Source organism: Oncorhynchus mykiss, chromosome 7 (genome assembly GCF_057628025.1).
Source record: "Oncorhynchus mykiss isolate SJ-2025 chromosome 7, ASM5762802v1, whole genome shotgun sequence".
Classification (NCBI taxonomy): domain Eukaryota; kingdom Metazoa; phylum Chordata; class Actinopteri; order Salmoniformes; family Salmonidae; genus Oncorhynchus; species Oncorhynchus mykiss.
Window position 1 is genome coordinate 3491595 of NC_143028.1, and position 20914 is coordinate 3512508.

Sequence of the window (20914 nt, forward strand, 5' to 3'; positions counted from 1 at the left end):
TAACCACAATGCTAACCTTTTGCTTAACCTTAAATTAAGACCATTTTTGTTTTCATACCTTTTTCTCGAATATATCGCCAATTTTGACTTTCGATCTGGCCCATAAACGTCAAACTGCTTCTTGGCAAAATGTATGATCTGGTTGGTCAAAAGACCAATTAGTGGAAAAAGATCCAAATTAGGCTGCCTGTGTAAACAAGTTCAAGTTGATTGGTCGTATGCCCACGATACACATGGTATACACAGTCCAACCAAATGCTTACTTGCAGGTTCCCTCTCGACAATGTGACAACAATAAGAAATAGTAAAAGATAAGAATACGAAAATAATAAGTAGAAGATCATAAAAATGTAGCATAAGTATACATACAGGAAGTGTGTCAGGGAAGGGGATTGGACAGTAAGGAAGGTGGAAGAGGGGGTTGAAACAGCCTGTCTGTTGTGTTGATGAAATGTGTTTGGTATTGTCATTCCCAGGGTATCGCTGGAGAGGGAGGGGCTGCTGGTCTCACAGGGCCAAGGGTAAGCCATCTTCATAGCTGATTTATCTATTCATTTGATGCCCATTTGAATACAACCCTCAATAAGGGAAAGTAACCCTGCCCCTCTGCAGAGAAAATGCATCTTCCAACTGAAATCATAATCATATTGATATTTTTCAATTCAGAAGTACAATTACCTAATACATAATGGAAACCTATCATGTGGCAAAATGCATTTTTTTTCCCAATGAGGTTTTGTTTGAGTTCAGTCCTAATCTTCACTAGTAAAATAAGGTTTGTAACTAGGGCACTGTGTTTTTGTTAATCCTGTCACATGACCTGGTCTTTATGTAAAGATTATTCATCAAACTGTCCCCTTTTTTTTAAATGTCAGATGGTCCATCACCATCCTCAGACATTGCTTTCATTTTTGGTCTATTTCTCATTTCTGGAAAAAGCTTAAAATCCAGGTAATCTGATATGATAACCAAAACACAAGGCCCTGTTAATAACATACAGTGCTGTAAAGAAGTTGTTTGTAGCTGACCAGTGGGTGATTGTATGATTGTATCGTAGGGTGAGCGGGGCATCCCAGGAGAGAGAGGTGATGTGGGAACTAACGGACTACCGGGGCCCAAAGGTATTTCAGGAGGGCCAGGACCAGAGGGACCAAAGGTAAGTACTATAGCACATCACTTTCAAATATTGATTTATTTATTTATTTGTGTCTTTATTCATTCAGTCATTTAACCAGGTATCACTTCCACGATGGAGGCTTAATGCAGATTAACAATGTAATGATGACCTCATATATCCATGTTATTTCCCACAAACATGATATGAGAGTTGTTTCTGTGTGTGTCCTTCCCCCAGGGGGGGTCTGGAACTAAAGGAACCGTTGGGGACATAGGAGCTGCAGGCCTGCAGGGGATGCCAGGGGAGAGGGGTATCCCTGGTTCTCCTGGTCCTAAAGGAGATGTGGTAAGTATCTGTGTTTGAGGGGAAGATATCAACCAAAACTTGGTTAAGTACACAAAGTACCTCCAGAGTCCAAGACACTAGAAGGAACTACAAGTTGTCACCCTTCAGAGTGGTGTATTCCATGTTTATAACTGGGTGGGTTCATTCTGCAGTCCTGTTCTGCTGACCCCTCTTCTCTCCTTAGGGTTCAGTTGGTGAGAAAGGAACCGAGGGTACTGCTGGAAACGACGGGCCCGGGGTGAGAGTTACCTTACACATACATGTCTACACATACCTTTCTGAGTCACCTAAATGGATTACATCAAGGGTTTCAGCAAAAATAACATCTTAAAATGTCACCCATAACAAAATTCTGTTAGGTTCAAGTTGAATGATATGTCAAAATGTAGTGACGTCATCATAACCAGCTTTAGGCCCTGGGTTGAGTGTAGTCACCTTTTGATGCACCTTCTAGTTTCATTGGTTTCACAACCATAGTAAGTTGTTCACCGCAAGTTGGCGAATATTTGAAATCATGTTTGTTTTTCATTTGAAGGGACTTCCTGGTCCAGTTGGACCAACAGGAGGCATTGGGCTCAGTGGTGATAAGGTAAAGCACTCACTCACTCACTCACTCACTCACTCACTCACTCACTCTCTCTAATGTATTCATGAAGGCTTCTTTACATCATCAGTTGTCACATAGTGCTTTAATAACAGTAACCCTGCCGAGACCCTAAAGGAGCATCCAGCATACAGTCACCAACAGCACTTAGACAGACAGACTAGATGAACATACACTGTAGCAGAGAACACCTATCCATATGAAGGCCTCAGTGCCTACCACAGATACCCAGACAATATATTATATTTGTTTGTTTTAGGGAGAGGCCGGCCCTAAAGGGCCCCCTGGACGTCGAGGAGCGAGAGCAGTGGCCGTAAGTACTGCGATTCATTTTGTACAATTATTGACACACGTGAAATACTGTAAGTTGTCTTGTGTACAATTGTCCCATAGTAAAAAAAGAATTTGCAATATACTGTTAATAGTTCTCATATAGCTCTGTACTGACCTCTGACCCAACATCTGTTATAGGGAGCTTCTGGGGAGCCTGGTCCAACCGGTGCAGTAGGATTCCCTGGGTCTCCTGTGAGTGGCTTTCAAACAATGCCCAATAGTGTCAGCTCTGACAGGCGCCTTCCCTGCTGTATTGTGTCCCTTGATGTTCTGTTAATTTGTCAACCTTGGCTTGGTGTTGTCTGAACAGATTGCGCTGCAAACATCCTGCTGTATAATGTTGAATAAAACATTTCAGTAATGGTCAAAGTTAATAACCATTTCCATATAACCACATAGTAACTATACCCATGGTGAGACTTGGAAGTCGTTTTGCATGGCGATGAATCTGCCCAGTAATCATGGTCATTGTGTCTGACTCTTCGCAGGGTCCCGATGGGCAACCCGGGGTCAAAGGTGAACCAGGAGAGAGGGGTCAGAAGGGTGAGGCTGGAGCACAGGGACTCCAGGGAACAGCTGGTAAACTTGGTTCCCAGGGTCCTGATGGTGTGACTGGACTAAAGGGGGCCAGAGGAACACAAGGGGCCGCGGTGAGTGAGTCGTACTGGGGGTGACGTATAAAGGCTGGAGCATTGATAGAAACACTTCCTCATGGTATTTACTGTAGAAATAGACCTGATCATGGCTACTCAGCACAGAGTAGGAATGCTTTTCCATGGTATTTACTGTAGAAATAGACCTGATCATGGCTACTCAGCACAGAGTAGGAATGCCTTTCCATGGTATTTACTGTAGAAATAGACCTGATCATGGCTACTCAGCACAGAGTAGGAATGCTTTTCCATGGTATTTACTGTAGAAATAGACCTGATCATGGCTACTCAGCACAGAGTAGGAATGCCTTTCCAGGGAATTCACTGAATATGTAGTACAGTATGTTGATATTTTCTGATAATAATTTCATCTCATTTTCAGGGTGGGTCTGGTTTCCCAGGATTCCCCGGGGGAGTTGGTCCAGCAGGCTCCGTTGTGAGTTAATCCTACTATCGACCAATCAAATCACTTAATACCTATGAAATCACCAATAAATGATTTCATAAACAATAGAACATAGAGCAATATAGTGAAATATGTTATTCCATTACTCACGTTGTCTTTCCACTCTTCCAGGGTGAGGTAGGGGTGCCTGGAGACATTGGTACCCCAGGGAAGGCAGGTACTCCGGGACTTAGAGGCGAGAATGGAGGCCCTGGGCGTGTAGGAGAGAGAGGGGCCCCGGGCCCAGCAGGTGCCCCAGGAGACAAGGGAGAGCCTGGAGAGGATGGACCAGGGGTAAATATGAGAGAGTTACAGAAGTAAAAGTTTTAGCTGTATCGTTCAAAGTGGTTTACAGAGCGAGACTTCTCTGCCATCCTCCATTACTCTATACTTCTTTTGCTAGACTAATAAATATCTGAAGTTACCATTGGCCAATGGGATGGTCTTTGTTTCTGACAGGGCCCTGATGGGCCGGCGGGACCACCAGGTATCTCAGGACAGCGAGGTGTTGTGGGCATACCTGGAGTCAGAGGAGAGAGCGGGATGGTTGGGCCCCCCGGTACTGCTGTATGTATGGAAGTTCACATTCACCATTCATTTCTATAGAGAGTAGTATCATTATACACTGAACAGAGTCCCAATCCAAGACTCAGTCAGATATACAGCACGCTCATACACTTTCCATTTGTGTCCTGACCAGTGATGTCACACTTATTTTCCCAGGGTGCACCCGGAAAATCAGGTGCCCCCGGAACTCGGGGAGGCAAGGGTGCTGTCGGTGCAGTCGGGTTACCAGGGACAACCGGACCAAGAGGGGACCTTGGTCTTACGGTATGTGTTTCCACTTAATTGACCCATGACTGTTCTGTCTGTGGGTTCAGTGAACACATGTCCATTAAAAACCAACTGTGGATTAAAACATACTCAATTTGTTCATGATGACCGTCTCAAGCTAATATTTTTTTTATGTTCAGAGCTTTCTCTGTGCACTATTGTATCAGTTCTGCCCCACATTTTGATGTAATTAAGATAATTCATTCATGTGGGAATTATAATAGTTCCCCTGAAATGCAGGTCTTTACTGTAACAGAAGGATACTGTACTATACAGCGCAGGTAAACTTAATGCAGCAATCTGTCTTTACAGGGGAATGCTGGGTCTGATGGGGTACCTGGCAAGGATGGACTTATAGGAGCCAGGGTAAGACACAACTACAGATGGACAAGAAACTTTATGGAAATGTATGATCAAACCATTTCACCAGAAAATGTGTCTGCCTGTCGTTCTGTCTGTCTGTCTGTCTGTCTGTCTGTCTGTCTGTCTGTCTGTCTGTCTGTCTGTCTGTCTGTCTGTCTGTAGGGAGATAGAGGGAATCCTGGTGCTGAGGGTCTTGCTGGAACTCCGGGGCTTCATGGCTCTGTTGGTCCAGTCGGCACCTCTGGAGTCCCTGGGAAGAGAGGAGACAATGTGAGTAATCTGGACATTGCCACAATGCCATCGCAGAGTTTACCACACCAACGTTCAGAGCCTTCTAGCCTTGAGACATGACTGTAGACCCTTATGGCGTTAGAGGTCATAGGAGTCTACAGTGTTTGAGGTCAAAACCCAGTACGAAAATGTCTGCACTCACTACTGTAACTCACTCCTGTCTTCTCTGGATAAGAGAGTCGGCTAAATGACTAAATGTAAAAATGTAATGTTTCAGGGTTAAGAGCTGTCATTTCCCTTGACATTGTTTTTTTGTTTTTCAACGCTAGGGTGCTAGAGGGCCTCCAGGACCCCAGGGACAATCAGGGATCCGGGGGAAGCTGGTAAGAACACCTCTCTTACATTTCCTATAAAGTAAGTACACTACTAGTGGTAGTAGTACGCCTGTTGATGAAGTAGAGTACACTACTAGTGGTAGTAGTATGCCTGTTGATGAAGTAGAGTACACTACTAGTGGTAGTAGTATGCCTGTTGATGAAGTAGAGTACACTAGTAGTGGTAGTAGTATGCCTGTTGATGAAGTAGAGTACGCTACTAGTGGTAGTAGTATGCCTGTTGATGAAGTAGAGTACGCTAGTAGTGGTAGTAGTATGCCTGTTGATTCGTAAATACTGTATAAACTAGTGATATGCAAAATCTGTTTACTTTTTCCCGAACCAATATTGGTATCATATCAGTTTGGATGAATAGCATCGAAACAGTTGACTAACATCGCACTTCCAAGGCTTTGTAAAGTTCAGACAGCTGCTTGCTGATTGCCCATTGGGTCAGGTGTGAATGCCCGTGGTCCTGACCTACCCAACCAGTTCGAATACAATGGGAAGCCCGTTCCAAGTTTTGTCGCATGCAGTGAAAAGTCTGTCTTGCAAACCCAACAGTGCAATAATCAATAACAATGTATTACTAGGGGAAAAAACACACACAGGAAATAAGAATAAGAAATATGATATACACAATAAAGTAAGTAAGCATACTATACTGTATACAGGACATATTTAAAAAGTCAGTTCCAATACCATATTTACATGTGCAGGGATACTGGAGTGATGGGGGTAGATATGTATGGGGTAAGATGACTAGGCAACAGGATATAAGTTGAACAGAGTAGCGACATCTTGCATGTGAGTAGGTGTGTAGAGTCAGTATAAATGTATGTGCATATTATGTGTGAGTGTGTAAATGATGGAGTGAGTGTTTGTGTGTGTGTGTTGGAGTGACAGTGAGTGTGAGTGTGTGTTGGAGTGACAGTGAGCGTGAGCGTGTGTTGGAGTGACAGTGAGTGTGAGTGTGTGTTGGAGTGACAGTGAGTGTGTGTTGGAGTGACAGTGAGTGTGAGCGTGTGTTGGAGTGACAGTGAGTGTGAGCGTGTGTTGGAGTGACAGTGAGTGTGAGTGTGTGTTGGAGTGACAGTGAGTGTGAGCGTGTGTTGGAGTGACAGTGAGTGTGAGCGTGTGTTGGAGTGACAGTGAGTGTGAGTGTGTGTTGGAGTGACAGTGAGTGTGAGTGTGTGTTGGAGTGACAGTGAGTGTGAGTGTGTGTTGGAGTGACAGTGAGTGTGAGCGTGTGTTGGAGTGACAGTGAGTGTGAGCGTGTGTTGGAGTGCCATGAGTGTGAGCGTGTGTTGGAGTGACAGTGAGTGTGAGCGTGTGTTGGAGTGACAGTGGGTGTGAGCGTGTGTTGGAGTGACAGTGAGTGTGAGCGTGTGTTGGAGTGACAGTGAGTGTGAGCGTGTGTTGGAGTGACAGTGAGTGTGAGTGTGTGTTGGAGTGACAGTGAGTGTGAGTGTGTGTTGGAGTGACAGTGAGTGTGAGTGTGTGTTGGAGTGACAGTGAGTGTGAGCGTGTGTTGGAGTGACAGTGAGTGTGAGTGTGTGTTGGAGTGACAGTGAGTGTGAGTGTGTGTTGGAGTGACAGTGAGTGTGAGTGTGTGTTGGAGTGACAGTGAGTGTTAGTGTGTGTTGGAGTGACAGTGAGTGTGAGTGTGTGTTGGAGTGACAGTGAGTGTGTCAGACAGTGGAAAGATTGAAATAAAAGGTCAATAAAGATACAGAGTTAACTCAGATTGTCTGTGTAGCTACAGTATTTTGTTAGCTATTTATCAGTCGTATTTCTTGGGGATAGAAGCTGTTCAAGAGCCTGTTGGTTTCAGACTTGATGCACCGGTGTCTCTTGCCGTGCGGCAGCAGAGAAGTCATAGTAGTAGCCATAGTAGTAGCCTATGTAGTAGTCTATGGCTTGGGGGGTTGGAGTCATTGACGACTTGATCGCCCATCAACAGGTAGTGAAGTATACTAAAGAGCCTGTGAGAGGGTTCTGTGCCTACAGAACCGCTATTACGATATGCCTTGCTCATATCGATATCAATATCAAACGATATCGAAATCATATTGAATTCTCAATATTGGTGTCCAGCATTAACATGAATCTATGCTACTGACACAGGAACCTGTATCTATTGACAGACCAGTAAACCCATGTTGTATTAGTCTCAATGAGTGTTGATCTGGATAAATCTGCTCACAGTAATTTACAGCAAATGTTCATGTCGTTTTTTTTTCAATCCTAGGGGCCTCAAGGGCCACAGGGAGACAGGGGAGCCAAAGGAGACCAAGGAGAGAGAGGGCAGAAAGGCCACAGAGGCTTCACTGGATTGCAAGGCTTACCTGGGACAACTGTGAGTAAAAACTGCCTAAGCACCATTAAAAGGCATAATCTGTCATTTAATTTATGGAAAATCTTATCAACTTGGCAAAATCAATGAAATGCTTTTATTATTAATTATGTCAGTCAATAACAGGTTAATCAATGGCCTTCTGTTTGTAGGGACAATCTGGGGATGTTGGAGCTCGAGGAATTGTAGGACCTACTGGACACAGAGTAAGTACACTGAATAAGCTGTCAATGCCTCAGTATAATGGTCCATTTGTGTGTGCTGTTTGTTTCCCTTTATAAATCCCATTGTGTTTCTCATCAGGGGCCCCCTGGTGTGGTTGGCCCCGCAGGAGGTGATGGACAAATCGGGCTGACCGGGCCCATGGGATCTCCTGGATCAAGAGGAACCAGTGGAGACATCGGACCTCAGGTGAGACGTTAGAGACTAGTGGTTCTGTTGTCATTATGCTGGTTGGAACCAGGCTTTGGGTGTTGATACATTGCTTCTCCAATATAAGTGACACATTCAGTGTTTCTAATGCAAATAAGTCATACCTGTGACACATTCAGTGTTTCTAATGCAAATAAGTCATACCTGTGACACATTCAGTGTTTCTAATGCAAATAAGTCATACCTGTGACACATTCAGTGTTTCTAATGCAAATAAGTCATACCTGTGACACATTCAGTGTTTCTAATGCAGATAAGTCATACCTGTGACACATTCAGTGTTTCTAATGCAAATAAGTCATACCTGTGACACATTCAGTGTTTCTAATGCAGATAAGTCATACCTGTGAAACATTCAGTGTTTCTAATGCAAAGAAAGTCAACAAGCAGACATGGCATATCAAAGGACAGTAACATACCTGTTTCTTGACTTCTCTCCTCTTTCCCAGGGGCCTCCTGGGGATGCTGGTCCCCCTGGTCCCCCAGGGACCCCTGGCCCTCCCACTGCTGGGGCTGATATGTTTGGCTTCAGCAGCTCCTTCGACTACGACTACGGCGAGGACCAGGATGGACCACCTCCACCCCCAGAGTTTAACGGGGATGAATCAGCCCCCCCTCAACCCCCTCCAGAGTCCAACTGGATCGACTCTGGCCCCCATCCCCCTCCAGAGTTCAACGACGATGAGGCGCGTCCCAATAATGCCTCGACCGTCCTCGGGGCAGACCAGAGCGTCCAGACCACGCTGAAGAGCCTCAGTGGAAACCTGCAGAACATGAAGTGTCCCGATGGCAGCCAGGCCAACCCCGCCAAAACCTGCCAGGACATCAAGCAGTGCCACCCCCTTAAAAAGACCGGTAGGTCCCCTTTTCACCACAGACTGTCTTCTTCTCTAGTTTTTAACTACTCAAAAGACCAGTATGTCCACTTTTCACCACAGATTGTCTTCTTCTCTTGTTTTTAACTGCTATTTGTCTTGCCTATTCTTTACTCAAGCGTTTGATTTGCTGCGACGTAGTTAGGGTGTTATAAATGAATTAATGGATGGATATACTCGTTAGGTGATATTAACTTTATTGACAAGTGGAGTCCGTGTGTCCAATAGCTGATGAGGTAGCTGATATGTATCTACTGTATGATCTGATACTTGGTCTTTCCATATCCAGGAGACTACTGGCTGGACCCCAACCAGGGCAGTACCAAGGATGTTATCAAGGTGTTCTGCAACATGGAGACTGGTGAGACCTGCATCTCAGCCCACCCCATCTCAGCCAGCATCCCTCGCAAAACATGGTGGACCAAATCCACTCCCACTGCCAGCAAACCTGTCTGGTTTGGAGCAAATATGAATGGAGGAACTAAAGTGAGTATATAAAATATACCCGATGTCTATTCAATGAACGCAAGATAGCTTTACACTGTGGATACCTCTAAAGCGGACAACTGCTTCTATGAATAAACCAGCTTCCATACTGTAGAATAAATTCACCAAGCACAATACTGCTTTAAAAACATACGTCCTCTGCTGCCTTGATTATATAGCAATGGAAGACTTCTTTCTGTCAGAGAAATATCTGGAGATGTTTGTGAAAAACTGTTACACTTCCAAGTGTATTTTTCTAACATTGATGTAAAAACTGAAACGCTAATTATTGTACAATAGTGTCCCTGTGAAATACTTTTTTTCAATAAACTTCTGATTCCAGTTTAGCTACGGCAACAAGGAGGAGCTGCCCAACGCCGTAACCATTCAGATTAGGCTGATCCGCCTGCTTTCTAAGGAGGGTGTCCAGAATGTCACCTACCACTGCAAGAACAGCGTGGCCGTGAATGACGAAGCCACAGGCAACCTGAAGAAGGCTCTGATCCTCAAGGGCTCCAACGGACAGGAGGTCAAGGTTCAGGGCAACTCCCGCCTCAGATACACTGTCCTGGAGGATGGCTGCTCCGTAAGTCACCTAACTACCTACCTACAGTACCTACCTACCTATACCTACAGTACAGTATGCCTACCTACCTATATCTACAGTACAGTATGTCTACCTACCGATGCCTGCCTGCCTGCCTACCTACCTATACCTACAGTACAGTATGCCTACCTACCTATACCTGCCTGCCTGCCTACCTACCTACCTATACCTACTTCTACCTACAGTATACCTAGCTACATGCGTACCTACCTCACTAAACCTACTTCTACCTACAGTATACCTACCTACCTACCCACCCACACACACACACACACACACACACACACACACACACACACACACACACACACACACACACACACACACACACACACACACACACTCACTACCAGTCAAAGGTTTTAGAACACCTACTCATTCAAGGGTTTTTCTTTATTTTTACTATTTTCTACATTGTAGAATAATAGTGAAGACATCAAAACTATGAAATAACACACATGGAATCATGTTGTAACCAAAAAAGTGTTAAATAGCCACCCTTTGCCTTCATGACAGCGTTGCACACTCTTGGCATTCTCTCAACTAGCTTCATGAGAGAGTCACCTGGAATGCATTTCAATTAATAGGTGTGCCATGTTAAAATATAATTTGTGGAATTTCTTTCCTTCTTAATGAGTTTGAGCCAATCAGTTGTGTTGTGACAAGGCAGGGTTGACTCTCATGAGGACCGACACAGGAAAGGAAGACCCAGAGTTAAGGGGGTAGACAGAAGATAGCCCTATTTGGTAAAATACCAAGTCCATATTATGGCAAGAACAGCTCAAATAAGCAAAGAGAAATGACAGTCCATCATTACTTTAAGACATGAATTTCAGACAATACGGAACATTTTAAGAACCTTGAATGTTTTTTTAAGTGCAGTCGTAAAAACTATCAAGCGCTATGATGAAACTGACTCTCATGAGGACCGCCACAGGAAAGGAAGACCCAGAGTTACCTCTGCTGCAGAGGATATGTTCATTAGAGTGACCAGCCTCAGAAATTGAAGCCCAAATAAATGCTTCATAGAGTTCAAGTAACAGACACATCAACTGTTCAGAGGAGACTGTGTGAATCAGGCCTTCATGGTCAAATTGCTGCAAAGAAACCCCTACTAAAGACACCAATAATAAGAAAAGACTTGCTTGGTCCAAGAAACACGAGCAACGGACATTAGACCGGTGGAAACTTGTCCTTTGGTTTGCAGTGCAAATTGGAGATTTTTGGTTCCAACAGCTGTGTCTTTGTGAGATGTGGGTGAACAGATCTCCACATATGTTTTTTATTTTTTCCCTTTATTTAACTAGGCAAGTCAGTTAAGAACAAATTCTTATTTTTAATGACGGCCTAGGAACAGTGGGTTAACTGCCTGTTCAGGAGCAGAACGACAGATTTGTACCTTTTCAGCTCGGGGATTTGAACTTGCATCCTTCCAGTTACTAATCCAACGCTCTAACCACTAGACTACCCTGCCGCCCTATGTATTTCCCACTGTAAGGCATGGAGGAGGAGGTGTTATGGTGTGGGGGTGCTTTTCTGGTGACACTGTCTGTGATTTATTTAGAATATAAGTCACACCTAACCAGCATGGCTACCACAGCATTCTACAGTGATACACCATCGCATCTGGTTTGGGCTTAGTGGGACTATCATTTGTTTTTCAAAGGGACAATGACCCAACACACCTCCAGGCTGTGTAAGGGCTATTTTACCAAGAAGGAGAGTGATGGAGTGCTGCATCAGATAACCTGGCCTCCACAATCACTCGACCTCAATCAAATTGAGATGGTTTGGGATGAGTCGGACCGTAGAGCGAAGGAAAAGCAGCCTACAAGTGCTCAGCATATATGGGAACTCATTGACGACTGTTGGAAAAGCATTCCAGGTGAAGCTGGTTGAGAGAATGCCAATAGTGTGCAAAGCTGTCATAAAGGCAAAGATTGGCTAGTTGGAGAATCTCAAATATAAAATTGATTTTGATTTGTGTAACACTTTTTTGGTTACTACTTGTTTCTATATTTGTTATTTCATAGTTTTGACGTCTTCATTATTATTCTACAATGTAGAAAACAGTAAAAATAAAGAAAAACCCTTGAATGGGTAGGTGTTCTAAAACTTTTGACCAGTGGTGTACTTCTACCTACAGGATACCTACTGTACCAACCTACCTACAGGATACCTACTGTACCAACCTACCTACAGGATACCTACTGTACCTACCTACCTACCTATACCTACTTCTACCTACAGTATGCCTACTGTACCTACCCACACCTACTTCTACCTACAGGATTCCTACTGTACCTACCTACCTACACCTACTGTACCTATACCTACTTCTACCTACAGGATACCTACTGTACCTACCTATCTACTTATACCTACAGCATACCTACTGTACCTACCTGTACCTATACCTACTTCTACCTACAGGATACCTACTGTACCTACCTACCTACACCTACTGTACCCACAGGATACCTACTGTACCTACCTACCTATACCTACTGTACCTACAGGATACCTACTGTACCAACCTACCTACAGGATACCTACTGTACCTACCTACCTACCTATACCTACTTCTACCTACAGGATACCTACTGTACCTACCCACACCTACTTCTACCTACAGGATACCTACTGTACCTACCTACACCTACTTCTACCTACCTACCTACACCTACTTCTACCTACAGGATACCTACTGTACCTACCTACCTACCTACCTCCCTACCTACCTATACCTACAGGATACCTACAGTACCTACATACCTACCTACCTACACCTATTTCTACCTACAGGATACCTACTGTACCTACCTACCTATATCTACTTCTACCTACAGGATACCTACTGTACCTACCTACCTACAGTATACCTACCTACTTACTTACCTATACCTACTATACCAACCTCTACCTACCTACCTACCTACCTACCTACCTACCTACCTACCTATACCTACTTCTACCTACTTCTACCTAGTATGTGCTTTTAAAACTCACCACACGGTGATTGAAAAAATGTTATGACCGCCACAGCCCTACTACCTATCTATACCTACCTGCCTGCCTGCCTACCTACCTAGCTGCCTACCTACCTGCCTACCTGCCTACCTACCTACCTACCCGCCCACCCGCCCACCCCCACCCAACCATCTACCTACATGCGTTGTTGAATGTTTGAATCAGGTGTGCCACAGTTGGTCTGGGAAGTGGGAACAAAAGCCCACCCACCCTGTCTTTTAGTATTTAGTATTGTATAATGAACTAGTGCTAAAGCAGCAGCTACTCTTCCTGGGGTCCACACAACACATAAAACATCATATAATACAGAACATTAAGAGATATCACAAGGACAGAACTACATACATTTAAAATAAGTATACAAGCTTTCATACATGTCTGCCTTCATAGTCATCTGATTATGTGGTTCTGTCCTATTGTTTACTTGTTTACGTTGTACAGGACAATGAGTTGAATTCAGAGGTATAGCTACAGTATGTCTTCTTCTCCTGTGTCTGCAGAAATCGAATGGAGACTGGGGCAAGACTGTGATTGAGTACAGAACTCAGACGCCAGCCAGACTACCTATCGTAGACTTGGCCCCCATGGACATAGGCAAGGAGGATCAGGAGTTTGGACTGGACATCGGCCCTGTGTGTTTCTCCTAAACCCAACACACATGGACGGATGGATGGATTTATTTAACCTTATGAGGAGTGATTTTTTTTTAGAACGCCATCCTCAATCCTGTTCAAAGAGGCAATCTGGATTTCAAACAACAAAAAAGCACTCACTTTTAAGTTACATTCTTAAAGAATCAATGGCTATATATCACTCATTTAAAAGATTGCCTCTTGAAGAATTAGGTTTCAGTTCAATAACTAATAATGAACAACAACACCTTGTGATGTCATCAATTAGAATCGTTAGGAATGTTGTTGTCCATTCTCCTCCAAAGGGTTAAACATTCCCAAGACTCTTGATCTACCTGCTGAAGCAATCAGCTTTGTACATAAAGGCAGGGCGGAGAAACTACAGTACAGTATATGTACTGCCTGCTACTAAAATATTTATTGCTTCTTTCCAAGAAACAACTAAAGTTGTTAGTGCAATGGTACTGGTAGTAATTACTATTGAGGAATGCAGGTGAATTGTATTAAGAAGTTTGTATCATAATGGAGTTTCAGGGCCTGAAGGTTTCAGCTTGTTGAAAACATGACAATTTATGGAGCTTAATTGTCAGTGTTGTACGACGTTCCATCATACATTTCTTTACCAGTTTCTCAGTGAATGCCACTAAATAGATATACTGTCACTTGATGTAGAGACAAAACAACAACAACTGTATTCCTTTTTCTAATGTAAATGCAACATAAGAATGTCAATTGCTCTTCACACGTTTATTATTCCTGTTTATTATTGATATTATATTTTCTTCTGTCCACTGATGGTGTTACACCCAATAAAATGAATCTCGTGCCCTTTTCAGTCAATCTGGTTTAAGGTTCAGGTCAGGATGAATAAAACAAATACCTTCCCATTTAATAACAGTGAATTACGCAGGGGCGCAACTTTGATTTTAGAAGTGGGGGGGACATAATATTTATATTTCTTTAGCAATTTCCCCGTCCCCAGTGAAAGTTGCACCCCTGGAATTACAAATTGGGGAGATTTCACCAATTAGAAAAGAGACATAATCCAAGAAGGAAAAATTAACAAGAGCACACAAACTATTTATGTTCGATTTCTTTATTAACATACTGTCTAATGTGTAATTAAAGAAGGATATAATGACAGTTTACATAGAAATCCTAATCCTAGTTTGGAGGGATATAGATGCTCTTCCATGATTATCATCTCTACAGTTGTGCTCTAATATATTGGCACACTTGCAAGATTCAATATTTCTTCAAAAAAATAAGTTGAAAAACCATTTGGTGTTCACACGTGTATTTGTTTGATTTATAACTGCACAGGACCAAGAGAAAAAATTATAAACTGAAATTTCGATTTTTCACTCAAATGGCCTGGACTAAAGGTGATAAATTGCAGGTGCCTACAGGGTCAAATTAGCCATTCAACCAGTTTTGACAATAGAAACCACAATATTCTGCTCTATTGCGCTCCATTGTAAAGTGCAAGGGTGCCGATGTGTTAGAGCACCACGGTAGATGAACACGGCATCTTGATTTAAAAAAGTTGTTTATTTGTCATGCGTAATAAATCTTACAAGAGCTTTTACAATAAAGTCAGCATTAAAAACGGTAAGAAAGTTTAGAACAAGCAGTAACAATTATAGGCATAATTAATTAAGTTCAATTCCCCCAGGAAAAATGACCACACATCCAAACAAGAAGAAAAGTTTAGGGTTGAGTGGAACAACATAGACTGAAGATCAGAGGCAGGTAACAGTTCATTCACTGTTTCTCTCATCTCTATCAAATGAAAAACATTGGAAAGCTTTTAACCAACTACAGTACTACACGCTCCCAAGGAGATGTCTGAATTCCTAATTTCTGTAAAACTTCATCGACAGATGGCACAAGATAATCTCCAAATTCCCAGAGCCTTCTGTCGAGGATCAGCTGCTCATTGGACCAGCTTTCTCTCTGAGCCTCTTTCACCTGCATGATCTTACACACGTCGGACGGAACCCTGACAGAGTCCCCATAGCTCTGTGTCACCTCAAACATGGCCGTCTGCAGCACCAGACGGGGGTTGACCACCATCTTGTAGGAGCGGAAGGCGTCTTCAAGAACAAGCTCTCTGTAGACGTAGTCCAGCAGATCCACACCCGGCGCCCTTCTCCGTGCGGAATGGTCTTGCGTAGCAGTACCGGCTGTGGCAGGGAAGAGGTGCGTCTCCATCAGGAACACGGCTGCATCGGGGTGCTGCCCCTGCAGGTCCTCCATGAGGGGCAGAAGAGAGCTGTGTGAGGCCGGGACCAGGAGCTGATCAACGTCAGCCAGGAGGACGTACCGTGACCTGTACATGTTCCTGTAGATGCACTCGTTCATGATGGTCAGCTGGCCGTTGAGGTGGATATCCCCTTCCAGCTCCTGGGCCTTCCACCCAGTAGAGGGCTTGAGGAAGTGGTTGATGGGCCAGCCAATCACCTCCAGAGTGCCCTCCTCTGCGTAGTACTGGAGGACCTTCTCCAGGTCAGGTCCACAGCTGGTGAGGTAGAGGACAACCCTCCGCACCCCCAGGAGCTTGTAAAACTCCATGGTCTGGACAAACTGTTGGACGTTGTTGTAGTCTCCAAACATGCTGGACATGCACACGGTGAGGTAAAAGGGGAAGTCCTCCTCCCGTCTCTCCCGGTTCTGGATGCTCAGAAATGTCTGGTTGAGGGAGTCCTGGATGTCAAGGGATGTGCCAAGAGTGACGTGTGTGGCGTTGCATCCTGGTTCTTCGAGGCAAAGCATGTCTGCGGCCACATACGGGTAACCATAGTGGACGCTGTGCGTTACGACAGCAGCTGGAGCGACCTGGGGGGCGTGTCCTGAGCAGCACAACACACAGTACAGAGACATGGGTCGGTCTCTGTTGACCATGGCAATGATGCGCGTGGCTCCCCTTTCCCTGTGGTCCTGGTATGCAGACACCATTAGATGAGTTGAACCCTTGACTGGTGTTATAGTCTCATTGGCTGTGTGAAGAGGGCAGGTAGAGAGAACAGGGGGAGGAAGGGAGTGAGCTTGAGTAGAGTTGGTCCTGAAAGTCACCAATGGGGAAGACAGTGTGACAGATACTGTGACAGACAGACACAGGATGATCAAAACTACTTTCCATTTCTGACTCCTGGTTTGGTGCATGTCAGCCATTTGATCTATTGGAGACCTATAGGAGGATCATGTCACAATCAACAATCAACGATGATAACAACAACATCATCATCATCATCACAACATACTCACTATCCCTGTCATAATCAAAACATTGACAGGGATATTATCAGTGATGCACTGAACAATCAGACAGGGAAAATCAAGGCAAACTGGCTTTCAATCAGCTTAATCCAGCTGGTCCCCCCAAACATATATCCTGATATCTCCATACTTACATGTTGTCTGTGTGATCCTCCACCTCCTGGTCTGTTCTGTCAGTCAGTGGGGCTGTGGGGGAGTCTCTCATCTCTCTGGTGTCAGGAGTTTCAGGGGGGCAGTCAAGAGATTCAGGCTCTGGTCCAGATGACCGTGCTGCTCTTCTTCTCAACATCTCCAGGAAAATGAAGGGGGGCTCTGGATGGCCAATCAACATAGGTTACATTACACTATAACTGCTGGGCCTCAAGGGCCCCCCTTTAAACTAATGAGCAGTCATTCTGACAGCAACATTCTAACAGTGTAATTAATACATTTTATATACAGCATGCTAAAGCAAAAATAATATTTTGGTTGTGTTTATGAAGGCCTTGGGTAACAACATTAGATTACCATTTTTATTTTATTTTAAATAACACAATAGCTTTTTCATTAGTTTATATGTAGTTTGTATGTAGTTAGTTTTGTATGTACAAACTAAAAAACACAAAAAACACAAACATTCAAGCATTACATAAATTGTATTTGTGGAGTGACTTTGTTAAAACTATGAAACAGAAAGCACATGTGTTGGAACATGGTAACAGCTTATTTTTATAAAAAAAAAAAAAAGTAAAACACCTCAACCACCCAGACCAGTCAAGACGCGCGGTCAAATGATGACAACATCCGTAGCCTAAGCATCATCATAAGGGCCAAGTGGCCTTGATAAATAGTGAAAATCAATAATGGCATTGAAATTAATATAAGTATCACATGACAGCAGTCAAAAATAGTCAATTATTGTCAGCTTGTATGTATTCACCAATGGCATCAGTTGGATTTCATTTAGCTGTTATCCCTGGTTCTAACAGATGGCAAAATCGTCATAACTTTCACTTGTTTGTCACACTTTGACATACTTTGTTTGGTTGTAGTGTGTAAATGTCTCCTGTTTTCTCTTTATTGTGTCCCTGTCCCCTTGTCATTCTTCAGCACTTCTGGGGTGCAACGGCTGCCAAGGAGCCTTATTTTGGGCAAAGGGAGGGAGTTCCCATCTCACTTTGTTCATGGTGCCAGCCAGACTTGTTTTCTTTGTAAGCAACTTGTTCGCCAACAAAGGAAGAAATTGTCCATAGTGACGATCCTCCCTTACCAAGGTAAGGTTCCACAAGCCTCATCACCACATTCTGACACTTGCTCACCTGCTGCCCGATGTTGATATTTTCCCAGATATTGAAAGCCATTCAACATGTAAAATTGCGCATGCTCTCACTGTGTAGCCTACTCCGAGTACAGACAGTTGATTTGACTTTTCTCTGCATAAAAGGCCTATTCTTATTGTTTGATATGGATTTAATAAGGAATTAAAGAAGAGGGATTATGAATGTGCTGAAGCCTGTGTCATTATGTTGCCCTCTTTGAGTACATCGAGCATCATGCTGTGGGCAGAGTGAGGTCGTAAACTCCTAAGGAAGACCCTGCCTCATGGACACACAGTTATAGAGAGTAGTTTTTCATGGAGACAAAGGAAATCCTTCCACCTCACAGAACGTGAGGTACGAACACATTTCATGTTTCAGAGAAAGTGTAAAAGATCAGTGAAGAATCCAGCTATGAACTGGTGCGTTTTGATACTAATTACTAGTCTGCATCTAGGAAATCTGGCATCATTGAACGCGAAGAACGACAACCGCCGAAACATCCATTCTATAACGAATGTCACTCTGAACAATTCTATCTAACCACAACTGAGAGAGAGAGGGACAATTCTGCAAAATAAATGTACTTTTCACCAGCGATCAAGACGACACACTGAGCGTAAATATATATATTGATTGCAATTGTTCCCGACTGAGTGAGCGTTCATGTGTAAGGATTAGCATTTCAATTGTTATAATTATTAACTCTGTAGTGACTTCTCAGTCGACCCCCCACTCCCCTTTTGTCAAACAAGCTGCGATGCCGGTTTAGCCCACTAGGGCACATTCTATCGTATTTATAATATTAATAATAATAATAATAGAATAATCGTATTCTTATTAATGATGATGATATTAATAATAATAATGTACACAATAATAATAATAATATTGGACACAATAATTATAATAATAATAATAATATTGGACATAATAATTCTAATAATTCTAATAATATTGGACACAATTAATAATAATAATAATAAAGCTGTAACATATGACTATTTAAATGTAATATACCAATACTGTCATTATTTCAATAGGTTTACATAAATGTAATACATTTCAATAGGTTTACATAAATGTAATACATTTCAATAGGCTATTATTCATCATTTCAAAAGGCTATTTTAATACATTGAAATATACATTTTAACCTGAATGTTTTAATCATAAAGTGCAAGTATGCACTCAATTCAATTTGGGGAATACTATATTACTATACTATAATAATATTCAAAACTTTTGAATTGAATTACAATTTCTCTTGGCAAAACAATAAGATCAAGACAACTTTTGCCCACAATAAATTCATGATTTCTGACAATTAATCACAATTAAATTATTTAATTGTGTACCCACCTTGAATACCAGCCTGGTCTCATAGACTAGCCGTAACATAGTAAATGTAAATCCGGAACACTAGAATGATATGTATCAGTATGATATGCTACGTTTTGTATGGTTACATAAGATAGATGGTTACTTAGGGCAATAACAAAAGTAGGGTGGTTGGACGAGGTGGATGGGGAGGCATATAACACGACTGTCTAGCAACCCAAAGGATGTGAGTTCAAACCTCATCACATACAACTTTAGCGTTTTAGCTAATTAGCAACTTTTCAACTACTTACTACTTTTTAGCTACTTTGCAACTACTTAGCATGTTAGCTAACCCTTTAACCTAACTCATGAACTTAACCCTGTCAAAGTCGTGTGGATAGGTGGCAGGAGAGTTAAACGGAGTGTAAATGGAGCCTTTTAATATAAGTCCACTTAACATGCTCCAAACACTAAATACGTACATACATAAACGAACATGGGTACAAGAACCCGTCACGCACCTACCTATACAACATAAAACAACATTTGACATAAAATATTCTCTGACAAAGACAAGAGGGGAAACAGAGGGTTAAATACACAACAGGTAATGAATGGGATTGAAAACAGGTGTGTGGGAAGACAAGACAAAACCAATGGAAAACGAAAAATGGATCAATGATGGCTAGAAGGCCGGTGACGTCGACCGCCGAGCACCGCCCGAACAAGGAGAGGCAACGACTTCGGTAGAAGTCGTGACAAACCCTAACCTTGATCCCTAACCCTAACCCCTAGCCTAGCTAACATCAGCCAGATAGTTAATATTAGTGAACTATATAGAATTTGTGGCATATCATACGTTTTGCAAATATGTAACATATAGTAAGTTTTGCAGGTTCGTAACATATTGTACAGTTTGCAAAATCACAACTTATAATACGAATTGTAATTTGTAACATACCATACAAAATGGGTGATGGACATCCACAATTTAATACCTACCGCATGAAACATAACAGATCATGCTAAATGGCATGTCTCAGATATAAATACAGAATAACACAAAATGCTCTGAGACCAGGTTGTGAATATCACTCCTTACAGCATTGGCCCTATGACAAATATGAACTTACTTTAAGCTCTTTTTCTTTGTTGTGATGTTGTGAGGCTTCTTGTGTAAATTCAACCGATGATCTGTAGTAGTCTGTAGGGCTGCATCGTATGTTCTACCTCTGTGTTAGATAAGTGAATGATAAGCATCTACTGTGGGACAACCTTTTGTGCCACAGCAAGTGAAAGC

At 42.8% G+C, this 20914-nt stretch overlaps 2 protein-coding genes across 4 annotated transcripts in view; one reads left to right on the forward strand and one right to left on the reverse strand.

The window, feature by feature from the left end:
* Positions 1 to 14552, forward strand: part of LOC110527301 (uncharacterized) — a 40196-nt gene extending 25644 nt beyond the window's left edge. For all 3 annotated transcript variants that reach the window (XM_090239807.1, XM_090239808.1, XM_090239809.1), the window contains 22 exons: positions 477 to 521; positions 1058 to 1156; positions 1355 to 1462; positions 1647 to 1700; positions 1998 to 2051; positions 2326 to 2379; positions 2538 to 2591; positions 2888 to 3049; positions 3435 to 3488; positions 3630 to 3791; positions 3957 to 4064; positions 4221 to 4328; positions 4644 to 4697; positions 4857 to 4964; positions 5255 to 5308; positions 7551 to 7658; positions 7808 to 7861; positions 7959 to 8066; positions 8537 to 8942; positions 9252 to 9448; positions 9792 to 10034; positions 13586 to 14552. In XM_090239807.1, the coding sequence (XP_090095933.1) occupies positions 477 to 521; positions 1058 to 1156; positions 1355 to 1462; positions 1647 to 1700; positions 1998 to 2051; positions 2326 to 2379; positions 2538 to 2591; positions 2888 to 3049; positions 3435 to 3488; positions 3630 to 3791; positions 3957 to 4064; positions 4221 to 4328; positions 4644 to 4697; positions 4857 to 4964; positions 5255 to 5308; positions 7551 to 7658; positions 7808 to 7861; positions 7959 to 8066; positions 8537 to 8942; positions 9252 to 9448; positions 9792 to 10034; positions 13586 to 13732 (2541 nt within the window). In that variant the 3' untranslated portion in view covers positions 13733 to 14552. The remainder of the gene's footprint in view (positions 1 to 476; positions 522 to 1057; positions 1157 to 1354; positions 1463 to 1646; positions 1701 to 1997; positions 2052 to 2325; positions 2380 to 2537; positions 2592 to 2887; positions 3050 to 3434; positions 3489 to 3629; positions 3792 to 3956; positions 4065 to 4220; positions 4329 to 4643; positions 4698 to 4856; positions 4965 to 5254; positions 5309 to 7550; positions 7659 to 7807; positions 7862 to 7958; positions 8067 to 8536; positions 8943 to 9251; positions 9449 to 9791; positions 10035 to 13585) is intronic.
* A 243-nt stretch (positions 14553 to 14795) lies between these two features.
* Positions 14796 to 20914, reverse strand: LOC110527304 (beta-1,4-galactosyltransferase galt-1). Its single transcript, XM_090239810.1, has 3 exons — positions 20748 to 20914; positions 17131 to 17308; positions 14796 to 16907 (listed from the first exon to the last, which is right to left on the reverse strand). Exons 2-3 carry the CDS (start codon positions 17283 to 17285, stop codon positions 15536 to 15538), a joined length of 1527 nt encoding a protein of 508 aa, XP_090095936.1. The 5' UTR covers positions 17286 to 17308; positions 20748 to 20914; the 3' UTR covers positions 14796 to 15535.